Source organism: Sabethes cyaneus, chromosome 2 (genome assembly GCF_943734655.1).
Source record: "Sabethes cyaneus chromosome 2, idSabCyanKW18_F2, whole genome shotgun sequence".
Lineage (NCBI taxonomy): Eukaryota > Metazoa > Arthropoda > Insecta > Diptera > Culicidae > Sabethes > Sabethes cyaneus.
In genome coordinates, this window is record NC_071354.1 from 189,712,875 (window position 1) to 189,734,089 (window position 21,215).

At 39.2% G+C, this 21,215-nt stretch overlaps 1 protein-coding gene across 2 annotated transcripts in view; it reads left to right on the forward strand.

The window, feature by feature from the left end:
• Positions 1-21,215, forward strand: part of LOC128738325 (protein boule) — an 87,729-nt gene that overhangs the window by 52,248 nt on the left and 14,266 nt on the right. Inside the window, exons 2-6 of one of the 2 annotated variants that reach the window (XM_053833373.1) lie at positions 5,248-5,978; positions 13,525-13,690; positions 14,398-14,457; positions 14,544-14,714; positions 21,069-21,102. In XM_053833373.1, the coding sequence (XP_053689348.1) occupies positions 5,881-5,978; positions 13,525-13,690; positions 14,398-14,457; positions 14,544-14,714; positions 21,069-21,102 (529 nt within the window). In that variant the 5' untranslated portion in view covers positions 5,248-5,880. The remainder of the gene's footprint in view (positions 1-5,247; positions 5,979-13,524; positions 13,691-14,397; positions 14,458-14,543; positions 14,715-21,068; positions 21,103-21,215) is intronic. The other variant, XM_053833374.1, reaches the window with a different exon arrangement.

A 21,215-nucleotide genomic window follows, 5' to 3' on the forward strand; every position in this document is an offset into this window, starting at 1 on the left:
TTTTGTTATATAGTGGCAAAGCTTTTATTTGGGAAAACGCTGCAAAAGAAAAAGAATATAGGCTGAATTTAGTAGCAGGTTGAAAATACCCTCCGGTACTCTGATTATGAAACTAGGATCTTCCGCATTTTTTTTCTATTGTAGAAATAAAAAAATGTTTTCATAAATTGATATGAGGATAGAGTGGGACACCGTTAAATAAAATACAAAACATATTTAATAAAACGAACATACAGCCTTTCGTTACATCATCGAAATGCTGTTTTCGAATAAGCTGCTCCATTCGTTGAAATGAAACAAGCGAGTGTCGCTGTGTTCATCTCTTTTCACTTCGGTACCTAGTACAATGCAAATGCCGAAAATACGTTTTACGGTGTATATATTAAAAATTTGGTGTTATTTCATGAAATGTGTCATGCCATTATCTATAGGAATGAAAACATAGAATAATTTCTGGTCGAACAATTCAAGAAACTTGGGATTCTGTATAGTCTTAGCTATCATAAGTATTAAAAATCTGACCTGATCAGCTTTACCTATTATGGATTTTCATTTTATCCTCATTTCGTCTCAAAAGTTATAATCTTTCTTATAAAAGGGTTTTCAATTTATTGTATTCATTTTAACTTTTAATGCTGTATTCATATAATTAACGCCCGAATTAGTCTGCCCAATCTCTTTCGCCTGCAACGGGAAAAAGTGAAGAAAGCTGTCTATGTACGTTGAAACATCGTGTGTACTCAACTGTTCTTAATCTACTGTGTCGAACAAACTGCACAATAAAGAAGGAAAATTTGAGTCTGACCTGAAGTGCCTGGAAGTGTCTGACTGCATTTAATTGTCTTACGGAATGCCACCAGTTTTATAATGAAGCTCTTCATTTGATGGCGTGTTATAGGATGTTAAGAGTTATTTTTATGTTCAGACAAAAAAAAACAAGACCTTAAATCTGCTGTTCTATTTGGCATGTTGTAATTGATAAAAGAGTGTTGTTTTCGAAAATTGATTTCCCTACAATGTATCGTGAATTCTATCTCTAATTATTGTTGTGATTGTCTAACCAAGCGTAACCAAAACCTAATTAGCAGAGCAACAATTTACAACAGTTTACAGTAAAAGTATTGAATTCATCATTCTGATGTACCTAGTATGCTTTTGAATATTTTCTTGCTGATATTCTACGCTTCGAATTTACCATCTTCATAGAAATGGGTACGTCATCAGAAGAAAAAACTACAAGGTATACAGCCCTAAGGGTTGTACGAAAGGGTGACTTAGGACTATATCAGATCATCAGATCAAAGACTAATGTAAACTGCATTTCTGGCATATGTATGTTTATATAAATCTGTGAGTGCCATTCTTTAAGTGAATGTTTAAAAGATAAGAGCGAAATAGTCAGATTCAATTCTTCATTTAATGCATGGTGGCTTTGAAAATACGTGGACGGGCGTTCATAGGTACAACGCCTGCAACGTTTGAGCATTGGCGGAATTAGTGCACATTTATAGGGGGGGGGGGGCTATAATTCCCGACATTTTTTTCGACCATTTTTTTGGTCGGCCTGGTCTTAGCCCCCCCCCCCCCTTAGTTCCACCAATACCTTTGAGCCATAGAAATTTCTTTTTTAAAAATCTCTTGTGTGCATCATAACGGTTGAAATGGTAATGAATGACCAATTTCCAAGGGGTCGGACACTCAGCACATTGTGCCGCGGCACTCCAGAGATATCAAGCGGCACACCTCCGGTTCAATTTTACATATGAAATGGGAGCACTGCCAGTTGTCAAAATCAAGTAGCTGGCAGGCAGCCATGTTTTCGATGCCAACATGTTAGCGTTAGCGTAAACGAGATATATATTCGCCACTCTTCACACAAGTTAGCTCTTCAGCTGTCAGTGGGGCCCACGAGTCCTGAGCCCGCAGTGATGTTAGCTCTTGTCAACGCAAAGCAAATAGTAGTTCGGCACTTTCGGTACAGCATCGGTACAGCATCGGCACAGTTCGGCTCATTTCAAGTCGCCTAACATAAAAACGGCTGTGCCGAGTGACCGACCCCTTGCCAATTTCTGTTTTATTTGTATGTGAGTCCTTATCCCCCTACCACAGGAGTGAGTGGTCTCAAACCACCATAAAATAAATAAATTCAAAATAAATTCATGCCTCCAAGACCCCCACATGCCAAATTTGGTGCCATTTGCTTGATTAGTTCTCGAGTTATGAAGAAATATATATTTAATTTGTATGGGATCTCCCCTTCTTAAAGAAAGCAATGGTTCTATTCCACCATAGAAAAATCCCCCCCCCCCCTGTTGAAAGACGGATGGGTCTCATTATACCATAGAAAAATTCCTGCCTTCTAAAAGCCCCACATGCCAAATATGGTTCCATTTGCTTGATTAGTTCTAGATTTATGAGGAAATTTGAATTTCGTTTGTATGGGAGCCCCCCCTCTTAGAAGAAGAAGGGGTCTCAGTACATCTTAGGAAAACATCTTACCTCCGAAAACCCCCACATTCCAATTTTGGTTCCTTTTGCTTGATTAGTTCTCGAGTTAAGAGGAAATTTGTATATTATTTGTATTTGTATGTTCCCCTCCTAAAGAGGAAAGGAGTCTCAATTTACCATAGAAAAAATACTTGCCTTCTGAAACCCCTACATTCCAAATTTGGTTCCATTTGGTTGATTAGTTCTCGAGTTTTGAGGAAATTTATGTTTTATTTGTATAGGAGCCCCCCCCCCCTCTTACGCTCCCCTAAAAATTGCTCTTACCCCTCTAAAAAATTGCTGGTCATTTTATCTATCCAACGACATACAAATTGTTCAGTTTCGTTCAGTATTTTAGTAGTTATTAGCATTTGAAATCTTTCATTCAAACGTTACACTTCTATTTTCGTTTTCACAAAGTGCTACCCAGTCCCAGTATAGTAAACAAAGACGTAGTCCTACGTCAAAAAACTTATTTTTATTGATTTTTCAGGTCAAGATTAAGTTTATAATACCGCTGTCCTTTGCCTGCTGTGTTCCCTCGGTTGGAAATTCTCACATTGCGAGCAACTTGAAAGTCGATTTGTACATATGTACCTACATTCAAAATGCACGAAACACAGAGAGCATTTGTGGTTTTTATACTTTCGGGGATCATTTTCTTGAGGGATAAGAATAAACAACTGAATGAGACACAGTCGAACGAAATGTGTCGGTCTGCATAAACATTTTTGTGGCCTTGAGCGTCGAACGAGTTTTCATTTTATTGTGGCTCATTTGAAACGCATTCTGATTGGGATGATTATTGTGTCGCAGCCATATTTTTCACCCAGCTGGACGTCCAATCTGGTTATAAATTGTAGATGAATTATTTGGCACTCTGATGAAGTTCAAATCCGTTTTACCGGCATTCAATAGGATTTCGAGCCTGCGACAGGAGCAAAATTATCACGCTGAAAGCATTGATGATGAATAATTGCTCTGTCATTTTGGCAAGTACAATAATTAATTACAAGCACGCCCGGGGTATAGAACTGTTAAATTTTGAACACTTTTTTTCGATAAAATTATTGTTTGCCACCATCGCAGTTTCTCAATATTCCACAGGTTTCACTCTTCCCAGCAATAAATAATCGAAATTCAATCCTTATCAACACCTTTCCAAATCCTGCTCAGGCAACATAAATGTGCGTAAAAATGCCAATTCTCTGGTGTAAGCGTGCACCGTGCTATATCTATCATTTCAGGACCGATAACAATATATCATTCCAGGGATAGAAGGGTTTTACTGTTCCACCTTTCCCCGTTCTTTTCCCCGCTCTTCCACAAGTACTGTGGAACCCTCTGAAAATCCCCCTCCCATCATCACGCTTCATATCATCATCCATCTTCGTCATACTTCATTATCCCCACTGGGGGCAGCACCGAGTTCCTCCTTCCATCGTCGCCAGATCGGATGGGCTCAAAGTGACGATAAAATGACACATTAACATCCAAAACAATCATTGTCGTCAGGCGCTTTCTTCTTCGTCCTCAGCAAAATAAAAAAAAGAATTCAGCGACACAGTCATACGCGCAAGGCTGTTCTCGTATGCTCGGCGACAAACTGTGGTTGGACCCTGCAAGTTCCGCTTGAAAGCACGTTACTGCTTCAAACGTAGGTGTTTGTATGATGCTTGATGCCTGACTGGCTCCCTAGAGACAGAGACAGAGAGAGAGCGAGTAGAATGCTAGGTTTACAGCGAAACAAATTGAACCTGACGTTTCCCGTTCCACTTCAAACCGGGTATCGTCCTTTTTCCAAGCGCAAAAACACCTTCTAATCAACTTAACAGAATGATCGAGTGTTCTTCATAATTGTTTTATTCAAGAAACACGCTCGAGCACAATCGAGCGTCAGGCATTTGCGAAGGGAACGTAACTTGAAAGTGTATCTTAAATTAGAAATTGTATATGTCTTTTATATTACCTACATATATTTTCACGTGCGTCAGAGGCGGATCAAAGTCGGTTGAGCTGATTGTTCATATTAAAATCCATTTTCTGATAAAGTTGTAAGGATGTGCGACATAATTTAATTAAAATGAAAACATGTTTAGTCATTGATATCGAATTGAATTGCGTAAGTGTCGGAAAACTACAACAATTTTTCAACATTCCATCACCTGTCTTTTGGTTTTTCCTATTTCGCCTTCCTCCAGCGGTAGGTAGGCAATACCGTACCCATAACTAGCCACACTTTATTGAGCGCCATGTTGAGGTTACGGATATTCATGTTGGACGCGTTCGGTGTGAAATGGCCTCACGTGGCCACCGTGCGCGCCGGTTCATACCAAAATCCCGCGTTTCTGGCTGGCTGGCTGGCTTTTTGTGCATCACTCCTTATCGTGGGCATTTTTATTGCTGTTTTCGTCGTTCTTGCTATTGTTGTTGTTGTTACGGATATGCTTTAGAATTATTTTGTGGCCGGCGAGAGCTATTCGACTGTTGGTCATATACCGTACGGCTCGTGGGTGGAGCGGGGAATGAAGAGGGAGGAAATGAGTGGGGTAACAAAAAGTACCAAAATAGCTTTGGCTGAAATTTATTGTCCCTGTTTTGGCGTTGCTCTTTTGCTCCAACCAACACTGCAAATGCCAGCAGCGCCTATCGCATATGAGGCAAACGAAGCAATCGACGATATTTTCCACGCATCGAGAAAATTGACATTTTATCTCATTTCCGTTCTTTGCTTTCTCTTGTTCTCGTTACAATTTGCAGATGGTGTTCCGGAAAAATCAATAGAATTGTTTTAGAAGCTCCTCCGCGCCGGAACAGAGAACGCAGCAACATCGCCCAAAGAAGACAGGACAGTTGGGGTACAACATCTAGTCGTGGCGGAATAATTTCCGCTGTCATTCACGAAAGCTGCACTGCAATCCAGTAGAGAGGGGGAGAATAAGAAGACTGTTTACTGTTTGTGTGCTGTTATAACCAGTTTCTAAAGCCAATAAGATCGTTTACAAGTGATAAATACGCATAGCTGCAAACAAACTATCGAAGCGGGATCGAAGTTTCGCGCAGAGGTGATATTTTTTGTACCGAAAAGTACGTCAATTTGTTACAGATATCGTGGTAGGAAGTTTCCAAAGTTACGTAGTGAAGAATATAGGTGACCCCTCTTGCCGCTCGTTCGGCCCAGGAATTAGGAATCAACCAGATTCACCGATAGCCATATTTTCTACTGAAACACGAGAGTAACGCAAAAGCTTCGTCTGTCTCGCCGCCCACGGGAGCTCCAGGTGGCTGTTTTCGGTCACCCCTAGCCTCGCCTCGCTGTTGTCTAGCAAACGGATCAAACTGGCTGCTCACATTCATCCGACGGAATCGCTCGCCGTCGCACACCACGGCGCGATGTCGATACCAAACGCTGCTGGCCAGCTGGAGGGCGCTCTGGCAGCGCCCAAGTACGGAACGCTCATTCCAAACCGGGTCTTCGTCGGTGGCATTAGGTGAGTATAATGTAGCGATATCATAGATCATTATTGAAGGCTAATTTGATATGAGCATAAACTGAAATGGTTTCGACTCATTACATAATATGATCAGTTGTTTTTCTCATTAAGGGACACCAAAGGACACCGTTTTTAATTGTTATCTATATTTCAACATTTTGAACTCCTTTGTCACTGTATTTCATCCATAATGCATGATCGATTATTTTCAAATACCTTGAAATTTAATAATTATCTCTTATTTCTTCCAAATTAATGTAAATCATGCCCAATTTATCAAAAATTCCTGAGTAACAATTGGAGATTTTTCTTGCCTCTGCTCTATTGAGCATATTACGGAAATGAAAATGCACTTGAACGCATCTGCATTGCACGGTTGCTGGCATCATCGATCCTTAAGATTCTTATGAATCCTTAAGAAATCTTGCGTTACGTTTACGTCGCCGGGTTAATCAGAAGAGACGAACGTTGAAGCCAGTCTCTCAATGTTGTAGGGGTCATTTCCTCCCAAGTGATCTTATCCGTTGTAATCGACCACCTCCAATTTCAACCAAATTTGGTATAATTACTCGTTCCGACCCCACATTCAATTTCCCAAAGTTTTGTACTGATCGATCAAACCCACTTGCAATGACATGCAATAAAAAATGAGTTTTTTCGAAAATCTAAGAAAAATGTAGAAGCGTCACTGCAAGGGGGTTTGATCAATCTGTACAAAACTTTGAGAAATTGAATATGGGGTCGGAATTAGTAATTATACCAAATTTGGTTGACATTGGAAGTGGTCGATTTTTTAGTATTTAGTAGTATTTAGTAGTTAGTATTTATGAAATTAGGACCATCATCAATTACACTAAAAACGGTATTTTGTAATGTAAAATATCTCTCTTCTATCTCATATCGGTCCGTAAGGGGTTACATTTTGGCCCACAGTAAAGTGTTATTTAATATTCGACACATTCCAGCGTTACGGGACACCATGCCCACCCCGCAAATCAGTTCCTATTGAACTATATCCCTGGAATACAACTGGAAACTTAAGTCACTCCTTTAATCACCAATTTTACAAGCTATTTGACAAAAAATTGGTGACCTAAGAACCAATCTACACAGTAAAAATGGTTGCTAAGTGTGTTCCGTAATGCTGGAATGTGTCATTTGGAAAACGATTTTTTAATTTTACGTTTTTCTCGGGCAATACCATCTTTATAGATACACGATTAATGCATAAAGCGTTAAATTGACTTTTGTATAAAATTATTAATAAACTTCATTCGAAATTATGTTCATAGACAATTATAGAAGATTTTTTTTATAGAATTTAGAAGAAATTTAAAAAAAATATGGTGGCCGTATTTACAATGAAAAAGTCAACAGTTGCTTTCAGTGCCATGGAAAACATTTGAAGTTTTCTTTATTAATAACTTTTGTATTTTTAATTGAAAAAACAATGGAAAACTTGATTTAGACTGCACACATATAACAGTTCTAGCATCCAAAATTTGAAATAAAATCTGATTTTTATCCACCGAGTGGTGAAAGGAACCTTTGTTATACGGTGTTACTTGCTATTTGAGATAGAAATCGACACGTCTTCGGAAAAAATTACAAACAAAAAATAATAATAATATATTCGTGGTTGGTATTTCATAGGCATTGCATTGAAAATTTATAGCTTTCGATCCAAACATCGTAGACATACAATTTCTCGTTCCTGAGTTATGGTTGAAGAGAACCAAGTTTGCTGAAACTTATGTAGACCAACCTTATGCTTTATTGTTTTGACCTTTATAATGAGGTTAGGCATTAATTATTTTTTAAAACGGTGGTCTTTAATATAGACGGAGCGGTAGAAGAAAATAATGAAACAATGGTGTTGATAGTATCTCCAAGGCGTGACCCCAAGTAACAATTCCATACATTCGTCTTCCATGACCAATTTCATAAAACCGCTGATAAAACTATGAGCTTCTCCAGAACTTTCTGATGCCCGCTATAAAACTGCTTTTTGACCAAGTGGCCCACTCTTCAAAATATTTTCATAACCTCTACAAGAATCAGATCGTGAGCAGAAAAGTTAAAGTTTTACTACTGGCTTATAGCGACTATAATAAAATATCCCGTAGAATAAATAATTAGTTTTTAGCTGTCTTAGTTCATTAGCAGCATGTGCGCATTATATTTTATCGTGCATATTAATATGCTAGGCTGATAAAATCTTGCTTTATTAACAGTTTTATTATGATACTAGCTGACCCGACAAACTTCGTTATGCCACAAATTAAACTGTGTTGTACATAAATCTCAACTCTCGGATGTCCTTTATCACAATTTCGAGTTTTGCAAGTTTCTGAGGAGTTCATGGGTGTTTTAATATACAAACTTTCCTCACAGTGGAAAACAACTCCTCCCATTGCTTAGCCTGATAAAATAAAGCGGATAGCATTTAAATATTCGCCATCATTACAAACCATTTCGTCGAATACCATTTTGCGGAACACCAATTCTCGGTTGACCATAACACGGAATATAGTTTCGCAGAATACCATTTCACGAAAAACCTTACGCGGGATGTTGCATTTCACGGAAAAATTTTTCGTAGAAAGTATCATTTCGCAGGGGTGACCCAACTGAAGGAAAGTAATAGAGGTCAGTAGATCTTGGAAAATAAATAAGCCTAGATAGAGGTGAACTCTACGGGGGGCTGCCCCCTCCCCCCCTTCCTGCAGTGGTCGGCGCTTCCGACGGCAGGTCGCTGGCAATACTCGTGGCCTGTGTCCGTCTCGCCCTGAATCATCTAATGTTACTAATGATAATTTCTGGTGGTCTTGTTATTGACTGTTTTATGAAAGAATCTAAAATTTCTCGAGTTCGATTAGTTTTTGAGTTACGCAAAAATTTCTGTTTTATTTGTATGAGAGTCCTCATTCTCCTACCACAAGGGTGAGGGGTCTCAAACCATCACTAAAAAAATCCAACCTCCAAAACCGCCCACATGCCAAATTTGGTTCCATTTGCTTGATTAGTTCTCTAGTTATGAGGATATTGGTATTTCTTTTGTATAGGAGCCCCCCCCCCCCGACTATTGAAGGGGGAGAGGTCATAATTCTCCTCCTAAATAGGGGAGGGGTCTCAATTCACCATAGAAAAAAATGTTGCCTACAAAAGCACCCACATGCTAAATTTGGTTCCATTTGCTTGATTAGTTCTGGAGTTCTGAGGAAATTTGTATTTCATTTGTATGGGAACCCCCCTCCTAAAAAGCTAAGGGGTCCTAATTCGTCATAGAAAAAATTCTTGCCTCCAAAAACACCCACATGCCAAATTTTGTTCCATTTGCTTGATTAGTTCTCGAGTTATGCAGAAATTTGTGTTTCATTTGTATAAGAGCCCCCCCCTCTTAGCGGGGGAAGGGGTCTCTAACCATCATAAGATCCTTCCCTGGCCCCAAAACCTCTACATGTAAATTTTCACGCCTATTGGTTCAGTAGTTTTCGATTCTATAAGGAACATCCCGACAGACAGACAAAAATCCATTTTTATAGGTATAGATTTTTTGAAACGGTGGTTCTACAATTGATGAAGGGACGGTAGGGGAAAGGCCGGAAAGGTGAAGGGGGGGGGGGGTTATTGGTAGCTATGTTTAACAAGTTGTCGTTGTGACTACTATCCAATTTGTCCAATGCTGGAAGGTGCATGGGTCGAAATTAGCTAAAATTCGAGACTAAACATGAGGTTTGGTCTATTTCATAGGAACGGAGCCTTTCCCCGAAAACTCGCGCTGAGAATCGCGGCTAAATGCTGACAGACGAACAACGTAACACGCAGTACCTTGTAAGTCGCAAAGGGCCTGCATAGTGTCGTCGTCTCGCCAGTAAACACCAGTTAGATTAAACTTCTCGGTCGGAGGTTCTACAGTAGATGGAGGAAGAGGCACGATCTGTATCTATAAATAACCCAAGCCATGTCGCTACCTTAATAAGGGGGGTTGTGCAGTCTCCTTTTGTCCAGCGCCTCTATGGTTCAAAGACCAGCGAGCTACATGCCCTGGCGGGTGTTATGGTTTCGAATCCGGTTGTAATCTCTGATTATAGCTTGGTTCGTCCCATGCACCTTCCAGCATTGGACAAAAGGTCGGAGTCACAACTTGTTAACCCCCCCCTCACCTTTCCACTCTTTCTCCTCCATTTCAAAAAACCTTTCATTACTGTCCCCTACCGTCCCTTCATCAATTGTAGAACCACCGTTTCAAAAAAATATTAATATATCGCGTAACATTTCAAAAGGACCTAAGTAACATTGAGAGATTAGACTCTCTTTGGCGTCCCTCTCTTTCGATTATTACGGTGAAAGCAAAAAATTTCTTAACGTTTAGCTAACTAGTGATGCTAGCAACCGATTTGTGAAGAGCTGATCCTTTGAAGTGTATTTGCATCACCATGACAAACGGAAGAGAAGAGGCACAAAGAAAATCGCTCATTATTAGTTAGGTCCTTTTGAAAAGTTACGCGAGATATATTTGACCACATTTCAAGGTCAAGACTAAAAAGACGAGGTTTGGTCTAGTTTTATTATGGTTTTCTAGCTAGCTATAAGTGCGTTTGAACTCGTATCCCCTTGGTGTTGCGCAATTCCACAATAAAACCAGAGGTTATGATTAATAGCGCAATAAAACCTTTATAAAATTCAAGTGAAACCAATTGGCTTTAGAATTGTTACTTGGGATAAGACGTGAAGGGATAAGAGCGGAAAATCTGGTAGGCTATGGTCATTGAAGCAACGCTTACTAAGACTATAGACCGTTCCTCTTTACCCAAGCTGTGGGATACTAGCGAATCACACCTACCTATAGTGGAAGGCAATTATAACAGGATTGGAATCCAACTTTTCCCCCAAGACCTGTGATTCGCAGATATTGGAGAATCTTTGAACCACAGCGGACCCAGTGGGTTCGCATCCGATTGGAATGGGTTCCCATTACAGCTTGATTCGATCCGTTAATCCTGCAGTATAGTTGAAGAGATGCGTTATACAAACTTAGTAAGCGTTGCTTCAATGACCCTTCTGTACCTAATGCACCGCTATTTTCCCTTCACATTCTGCTTCGCCATGGGAATACTATCAACACCTTTGATTCATTACGGTTTTCTATCGTTCCCTCCGTCTATTGCAAGGTCTACTATAGAAAATTACTCATTTTAAAAATCATATCTCATGAAGCATCATAAAACATAAACTTTTTAATGAATGGGAGTAAATTTTCTGAGTAAAGAAAAAAGCAAAGCAAAGCCTAGGTGCTACATTCCGTTATCGAAACTTGACCTTCTGTTTTTGTACGACAGACTTCGCAGCCAGCTGTTAGAATACAGGACAATTGCAGGGTCAGTTACTACGATCCTATTGATTCCAACAGCCTCTCCCAGCCGAGATTCGAACCTACGACGAATGACTTGTTAGGCCAGTATCATACCTCGAAGCCAACTGGGAGGTAAAAATGACTATTCAGGGAAAATATCAGCAGAAAAATTCTCGGTGGTTTAAAGCAGTTATATAAACCCATGAAACATGCTCGTTCATAAAACTCTGGAAGTTTTCGTCTCAATTTTGAAAAACTTCTCGACTAGTTATGGCTTCGTCGGGTTTTATCAATCTGAAATTAGCAGCTAAAGCTGAAGCGACCCATTATGCATAACGGGCAAAAATGAGCTTGTAATTCCAGTTAATTAGAAGGCGCTAGTATGAAATCTTACAACATACCTATTCCTATGTAAAAAATGCAAGGAATGGATTGGTGACAGTCCCATCTTATGCAGACCTTGGAATGTCGTTGATATTGCCCTATTATCCCTAAAAATCATGATAAAAGCTCATTAAACAGTCTAAAAACTTATTTGCCGCCCATGAAATGAACTCAAGTAGCTTCCATATGTTGTCAAAACAACAGAAGAATCAAAAACCATCCATTCCATTCTCTGCGAAATGCAAGAATATTCTATTTTGTTATTATTCTATTTGTTAATATTGTATTCTTCCTAGTTTTCGTGTCCTTTAGAACACATATGGTTAGTAAATTACCATATTTTTAGTTAATGGTCTCCGTTTCATTGCGTAAATCGGATTTACTAAAAAACTTCAAGAAAATTCAAACCTTGAACATATTAGTGGCAATAATGGGGTCTATTCTGTGAGACGAGTGATATGGCATGCTAAATTTCATTGTGCTGTCATCAAAGTTGCAAATCGAGCGAGAAGTAAACGATGCCGGCACATACGCGAGCGAATGAGAACCATATCATCCAATGCTTACCCCATTAATGCAAGCGTAGGGACCAACAACCGCTGATGCGTTTGCGGCGTGCATGCTTTCTGCTACCGACACACAGCTTCGTAGCGTCATTCTGCGCAATCCGCTCACGAAACCAACAGCTCGTACACTGTCAACAGCCTGCGAACGTGAGTAGGATGTATGGCTATAGATTTTGTTTTACTTCTTGTTTTTTTCTTCATCTTACACCGTCGCTTCACACGCGGGTGCGGAGCCTCGTGAGCGTTTGGAACTGCGTGGATTGCAATGGCAACAGTGGCTAATAGCTAAACACACAGTCGAAAAAACTCATCGCAGGACATAAAAGAAAGATAATGATGCTCATGTCTCGTTCGTTGGAACGAGAATGCGTGTGTGCGATGTTCATTTTATAGAAGCCTTCAACAATAGTTGTATCTTAAAATGAAGGCTAAATTATAATTTCCCGAATAAATTTTCCATTTGATTTTTTTTTCATGTGACGTCACATAACTTCATACCCCCTCCCCCTTACGTCACAAATCGTCACGATTAGAACCCCCCCCCCCCCTCCCCCTATAAGCGTGACGTACTTAGTCTTAGTTCAATTCTCTATTTAACTGTCGAGTAACGTCCGTTCTTATGAACCTGGCGTACCTTTCCTAAGTACTCTATAAGTTAAAACTAGTAGACGAATTGGAGGAGTTTCACTAATATTATCTTTGAAATAGGACGGGCTTACATCGTGGTCCGTTTGTCGTCATACGTAAAATAAGCGCTCTTAGATCTAATGCCGATTATTCCGAAACGAATACCTATGTAAGAAATTCAGAAAATTATCTTCAGATTATTACATTAAAATTTAAATACGCTTGACTTTTTCAAAGAATTAACTTCTTGATATTGTGGGTAGTACTCAAACAACTACATTTTATGTTGAACACAACTTTGTTAAATATTTTAATCATAAATCAAACCAATTTTTTCTCCATCAATCCTAACTTTCTCCAAAACACATCAGTAAAAATCTACAATTCATCCGACATCCGGCGTACAGGGCGGTTCTGTCGACTGTTTGAAATAGTTTGCATACATGAACTGATTCAACCAACTTTGCACAGCCCATTTTAACCAACCTAAGAGTCCTCGCCTTCGCTTACGACGTACATGGCCGACATCGGAGCCATTGTTATCAGGAAACTCCATTGTGCGAACGATCTAACTTTTCCTCACCCCTTCTTCTTACTTACTTACTTCCAGTGGCGATACGACGGAAGCGGAACTGTGCCGGCTATTCTCCTCGTACGGCAACGTCAAGTCAACGAAAATCATCGTCGACCGGGCGGGCGTCAGCAAAGGCTACGGTTTCGTGACGTTCGAAACCGAACACGAAGCGCAAAGACTGCAGAGCGATGTAAGTATGAAGGTACGAAAACCGGCAAACCCTGCGCTGCCATCGAACTTTGCTAAAAAAAACCTATGTACTATGTAGTGTAAGCTGTTCAGGCTCTCACTCTCTGTTCGCCTGTAAGCAAGAACACGATAAGTATAAACAACACCCAGCCAGCCGAAAGTTTCATCATTATTCTGGTAGAAAATCTAAGCACTCTTTCTCTGTAGTGTTATTATTTACTTCTTTTGCCTCCATAGCATATGTAAAGGGTTATAGGATCTGTATTGGTTGATGTTCAGGAAAACCATTCTCGTTATTTGCCAGCATGAAAAATTACGAGAAATCATGCAAAACAGCAATTTAGATCGTTTATGGAGACGAACGGTTATTTGAAACCACCCCATATGGAGGTGCGTGCACCATCTGCTATTGTCAACTGATTGAGTTCTACGCTAATATGACGACTTTTAATTTAATTTCAATTCTACACTGATGAGAACGGCACTCCTGAACATCTTCCCATCAATCTTTAGCACGTACTTTTCTCCTCTCTAGCTTTCTAAATTAATTACGAATTATGTTAATGGATGATTTCAGTACCGGAAAAGTTTGATGCTTAACTTCATTATGCTTTTCTCTCTTCTTTTCATTCTTTCTTTAACTGTCATCAACCTGAAACTTGAACACAATGTCGTCACAACTTGTGCCACCACTTGCCACCTAATCGGATGCGCCTCCAGGGCGATTGCATCGTGCTGAGAGATCGCAAATTGAACATCGCACCCGCGATTAAGAAGCAAGTAAGTCCAGTTGTCGTGGCAATATTTGAACACGCAAACGATTACTATTCGGTTTCCATTTTTCTCTACTTTCCTACCACCCGCAGACAATCTGTGCAACGAACGGTGCCGTGTACTACGCAGCCACTCCTCCAACGCCGACGATCAACAATATCCCAATCGAGCAGTTTGCGACAGTATACCCGCCAGGTGTGCCAACTATTTATCCGCCAACGATGCCGTATCAGCCGTTTTATCAGTACTACAGTGTGCCAATGGTAAGAGCCAATATATGCTAGAAATAAGCTTAGAATCTTCGTTCGTGCGGTGTGAAATATTGTCAAATTTGAGACCCAGTGGGAGTATAAAGATGAATAAGTTTGAATATTTAACTCCGGGCTCAATTTGCATCGTCACACTATTCGACTCACTTTAGGCACCTGAGTCACGTTACCCCACGAAAGGTCACTCTGAAAGTCATTTTCGATGAGGCGTCTACAAGGTAACTTTGTAGCCGCATAAGTGGATCAAGAAACTTAACAAAATAATGCTTAATACCTGTCATTTCGATAGGCAGAATCGTATCTAAATTATTGCAATATTTAATTATTTTCAAACCATATTTGTTTGTGTATGGCAAATAATAATACCACTATTTTTCCTCTGTTGACTGATTGATTACTAGAATACTGATATTCAGGCAATTTGAGTACTATCGCGTTGGGCCGGCACTAGCAAATTGCTCGCCTACGTAGCTATGACGTGCGTTCCGCGCCAAGGAAGCAGTAGCTTTGATTAGCGAATGCCAATCGATGCTGTTAACGACCCTACCAAGGGAACTACAATAAAATGCAACTGTTAAATTGACCGGAAAGCTCCTGGGTGATTATAGGAACACGGAATGTGCACATAGGTAGATAATTGGAAACTCAATTTTAGATTCGGATGGTTCACAGATTGAGAGAATCAGTTGGTTTAGATATTCAACTCTGTGCGGTGCAGATCGATCAATAGACAGTACAGCTTTGCAAACAGCGATGACTATATTTTGATGTTTGATACTGACGAAATTTTTTCAGTACACAAATTAAGTTTGAAGGTATCTGAAACTGATTTTATTCTGGTTATTAAAATATTACAGAAGCCTAGCACCTAACAGTTCTTCTAAGGTGGCATAGCTTCGTGTCGACGAGCGATCCTGTGGATGCAAGCGATGTTCAGCAAACTTGATTACAATTATTTTCATTATCTTGGATACTGCTACTTTGTACGCTAATTTTCACTATGTTTTACTGGCCTGTTCAGGCACATGGCCGTTAGTTTTACCAAAAACTACATGGATTTGGACATCATTTAGAAAAAAATTAATTCAAATTGAGACGTACCTAGTCGAGAGACCTGAGGTGCTTCAAGAGAGCATCGTGGGACTTTTTCTATTTTCTATTCAATTGCATAAAACTGAAATTCGTGTAATGGCGTTTACCGGCTTGTGCGCTTCACATTTCGCCCCTCTTTGCCGACAGGGTTTTAGTTAGAATAGAAAGAGAAATAATTTTATGCTCATTTCAACTCATATTAATTTCATTAAATTTCAACTTGAAAAACAGCGATAAATTTTCGATCTATAATCCTCATCTAGAATATAGTCGGACTTTGAATTTCGTGTCATCTGTGTTGATAAAACAGAAACCGTGCCATAATTGATTTTACGTTTTGGATTTTTTTTATCTTCATGACTATATGTCTATCTGACGTTTCGACCCTTAGATAGCTCAGTCCGGCGAGAATTGAACGCCTAACTTCCAGCCGACGTGAAATGTTTAGCACCAAAAGAATTAGCGAACTAGAAAATAATATTTTAAAATTTTTTTGTGAATTTTTTTTTGTTATATTATAGTCACTTTAGCAGCTTGGGTCATTCGTGACTTCTGCGGGGTTGGGATTTGAACCCGTGTCCTCGGCGTGAGAGGCGTGAACGCTAACCACTACACCGGGACTGACCCGTTCTACGAATTAGAGCATGGGTTTTTGTAAAATTTTTCGGGTACTTTGAAATAAGCAATGCGCTTTGGTCCAAAGAGGTCAAATACTTTTTTTCAGCGATTTTGCCTTAATTTTTGCAATATATTGAATGTGTTACATTTGTTTGTATGAATGCCCTTCATAATATGAAAGTGTCAAAGATTAGTCATGGTTTATTATGATAAAATACTGAGATTTTTTTAGCAAAATTGTACAAATGTCAAAACAAACAACTTTTCTAAAAAAAAAATTTATTTGGAAGTTTCTTTTAAATAAGTTTTTTATATCTAACTTTTGCTAGTTGCATTTTACAAGGATACATTTTTATAGACAATTGTCGAAGCACTTAAAACACACGTTTTTGTAGTAAACTGCAAATGTCTAGTACCTTTACCTTCAAAGTTATCGCATATTTAAGCTTTATTCCCCTTAATTTTACGAATCTAATAGGGTGTAATGGGGCAAGCGGAAGTGTGCAAGTGGAAGCGTACTTCAGATAAACGTTCAGACACTCGTCTGACGGATGCAAAGAACACAATCATACATTTTCGTGAACATAGGGTAAAGAACTAGTTTTAAGCAGTCTAAACGGGTCACTGATTGTTTTACCTTATTACAAACGATGGGTGGACTAAGTGGGGGATATCAGCATACCAATCTTCTTGCTATCTTTAGTTCTTCAAGCTGTTACCATTGGAAGACACTATTGTTGTTTTGATTTTTCGCTTTAAAAGTTGGAGCGGCGGAACTAATTTTGAACACACCGAACCCATTTTTACTCGCAAGGTGCTATTTTAAGCAATCCTGAAATCTGAATTTTTTTACGTCCCGTTAAAAAATCCCTCGAACTTTTCCCCCTATTCAGTAAGTTCGCGTTCCTATCCGCGACCTACTAATCGGCATCTGATGCGTAATCGGCATAGCGTATCGGCACAGATGCGTAAAATGCCATCTGTCTAAATTGTTTATCGGGGCATACACTCACTGCACCGTTCGGCAAACGGTATTCGTCGTCTCTTTTATTCTCTAGTGTTCTTATGGGAAACTGCGAGTTTGACGTCTCACTCGCTGTTCATAAGGATGGTGGGAGAACAAAAGAGGTAAACATATAACAGTATAAACGATCCGAGTACAAACGATCAGAACAGTGTTGTCAAAGCAAATAACATTGAAACACATCGTTGCTTTATTAAATCACTGAGAAAATCTTCGAAAATTATTGAAAAAGGTGTCTTTTGTGTTGTTTTTAATAAAGAAAAATTAATTATGAACATACATTTCTCTTGAAAGTATAGAACCACGTTTTCACCATAGGAGGTTTCAGGTAATTTCAAACTTAAAATTCTTATTTCCAGAACCGAAACAGTGTCTTGGCAACACGATAGTTCATCAGTTGTGCTGCAGCTGCTGCTAGTGGTGAACAGGTTCCGTCAATTCAGAATTTGTTTTCAGTTTTGTTAGAAAATAATAAAACTTTTGGCTAGTGACAAAGCCTTAGATAATAGAAAAAAAGAGACTGAATAATATGGTATGTGACAATTGAGTGCTTGACTTTCAGAGTGGTTGTAATCAGTGCTGAAAATTTGATGAATTCGTTAGTAGCGAGGTGGCGATTGCTGAAGAGCAGCTGAAAAATGTACGTTTTTGGACAACAATTTTTAATTCATCATATTTCTTGTCGGAAACCCAGTAAATTGCGTTTGTGTTAATCAAATGTATGTTTAAGTGATTTGTGAAGATGATCCTATCAAAAGATTTTGAAAATATGAATAAAAAAGTGCATTTTCGGATCATTTATGTTCAACTGATTAAAATAGGTAACACTGCTTAACTCGTTCCTTACCTTATCTCTTGTTTTGGTGGCCATAAAAACTGCTTTTGGAATCCCAGAAATCAATGCCGCTTATTTAACCTCTAAAACTGAAGTCAAATGCAGGGATGTCACGCGCTCAGCAAAAGCAGGAAATTTGAAAAATGTTAAGAATTCGAGCCTATCGGGAAAAAGTCGAAAATTTGGCAAAAATTGCTCTAATCGGGAATTTATGGATTTACGCACCAACGTTTCAAGCTGTGTTCGTTGCTACAATGTTACTGCAACATGTTTCCAGCCCTAGCATTCAGACTTGGCTTATAAAAGTAATCAGCCTGATCGGTTATGCAAACCAGATCTGTTTGGACATGTAATTTTTGGAATACTAAAGTTCGAAATTGCGGTGCGAATGCTCCGAGGTTTCACTCTCGGTATTGCAAAAGCTACAAGAATCATCTTCTACGCAACCAAGATTTCCAAAATGATATTTGCTCAGAGTTGCCATGAGACTGGTAAACAGCTTGGATCTCTCTGTATTGAGGCTTTTTGACTTGTTATAATTTTTTGATTGGTTGAGCGATTGTAAGGCTATCCAACTTTTAGGTTTCCTTATTGTTTCATTTTGTTCTTTAGCCCAAAATCTCCCTGAATGGTTCTGGATTAGTGAATATAGCGTTTAAGGTACATCTGGCATGTTCGTCTGAAAGTAAATTTTCTCCTGCATCGTATTGGCCTGAAATCCAGCACAGACTTACTAAGGTTTCCTGGCTTAGTTGCCGTAAAAAACAAATTTAGTCCCAGTCGGGAAGAAGCCAGATCGGGTCAGGAAAAAAGTCGGGATTTTTTTTCAAACAGTTGAACCATCTTGTTTTAGATACTCACGTCAGGCCTGGAATACTTGACTTAACCTTCAAGGTGACACACTGATTTCACGTCTCCATTTGCCCTATTCTACCCTATAGTCTCGTGGGGCTTAGGAAAAATAAAGCTTAAATTTGCGATAACTGAACGTGCGACACTATATTGAAATGAAAGCAAGACACCAGGAAACAAGTTCAAATTTTTGCATTTTTGGGACGCAGTGTGTTCTCCTAGAAAATCTGAAAAATTTGCTTAGAGTTTTGTAGGAAAGTAAGAGACCGCGAGTTTTTCAAACACTTATTTATTATTAATAATAATAAGCCTATAAACATACATGCAAATTTCTATGAATTTTCTAACCCAAATGAAACGCCCTAAAGTTTGAGACAAAACTATCGCTAGCCAATGAATATGATTGCTTACTTTAAAATTTAGTGAGCTAAACTGCACAAAGTTTTGATGCAAGCCTTCAATTCTAAACAAATTCTAGCAACGTATTATCGAATTATTATCAACCAAATACACATTTTCTATATATCGGAGCAGTTTTACCTGAAGAATGGTTACTATCAGAGCTTCATTGAATCTTTGCTGACCTTTTAGATTAAAGATTTCATACTACAAAAGACTAATGTTTGCCCAGCCCAGATTCGTGTGGTCTAATTTTCTCAGAGGCGCGTTTTCGTTCTAACGAACACTGTCGTGAGCGTCTTTTTCAGACTTGCCTTCGTCGCAATCCATGGGAGTTTTTGCGAGTGTGTACTTATCTATGCCGCTCGCGCTCCGGGGTATTGGCAGCTCACGAGATGTTGGCATCGTAAGCGGGCTGTGCAGAAAGACGCTACGAGACTGTGCGCTCATGAGTTATTTTATACTCTAGCCCATAATGGGTTAAAGATAAAGCCATCAGTCTATGTCAGAGTAAAGTTCTAGCATCCTTTCTATAGGTACTTGTAAGTTATTGCATGTTGATAACATGATCAAAGAGAGTTTGAAACTGTTTTCACTCTTTAGAAAATTTGGTTGTTGCCTCGACGATTCCCAAGCTCTTTGTTAATAGCAAACTTGATTCCTCCAATGCAATTTCGTGCTCGATTTACGTAACTCATTCAGCGAGTATAAGGAATCCAGAAGAGATTCATTAGATTTGTTTTTAAAAATCGCGGATGGAACGGAGAACAGCTACCTTCTTATCACGACCTGGCCGCAGGACCACTTGAAGGATAAGATGGCCGATATTGTGTTCTTCATCAATACTATTTCAGGACAAACAGTCAGCCAACTTCTTGTCATTCGATTAGCCTATTCTGGCTTCGATGCCGGAGAACCTTCGAGTCACCGTTATGGACCAAATATTACTCATAGAACAAACTAACTTCCCACTTCATAAGCATGGGCGATACTTTGGGGCCAGACCAGCTACTAAGAGCAGGCGACTTTAGGTATCTTTTAAGATTAGGCTGTTATAGCGTTTCGATTATTGTATACAATTCCCTCGAGAACCAATCCCTAGAAAGTCACTCCCCTGAACTAATCATTCCCTAGAAAATCATGCCCCAAAAGAATTCCTCTGAAACCACCTCCATTTTTCTAGGTTTACTGACTATTAGGGCTTATTCCTTAGTTGAGTCCAAATGAGCGGCAGCAAGTAAGGACAGCATATACCCTACAATTGACTAAGCCGAATTACTACATTTCACAAATTACAAATTACTACTTTGCGACAGCTTAAACACCTCGTCTTTTATTCGTTTTCTAAGATTTACTATTTGGGGCATGGTACTTTCGGAGAGATGGTACATTCAGGGGAATGGTTTTTTGGAGGACGATGCTTTCTGGGGAATAATTTACTGGGGAAAGGAATTCTAGGCGATGGTTAACAATCCGTTTCAATCTTTTTTCCAGTAGTAATTAATAATTTCCTTTTTTTCTTTTCCAGAATGTTCCGACAATTTGGCCTCAGAACTATCAAGGTATGTAAGTTTGATGTTCTGCAAGCAATAATAAACAAAACAAAATGCACGTTGCTTGAAAAAAAGGAAGTCAGAAGAATGAATAGCAAGCGAGAGGGAAATATTGTGGCGAT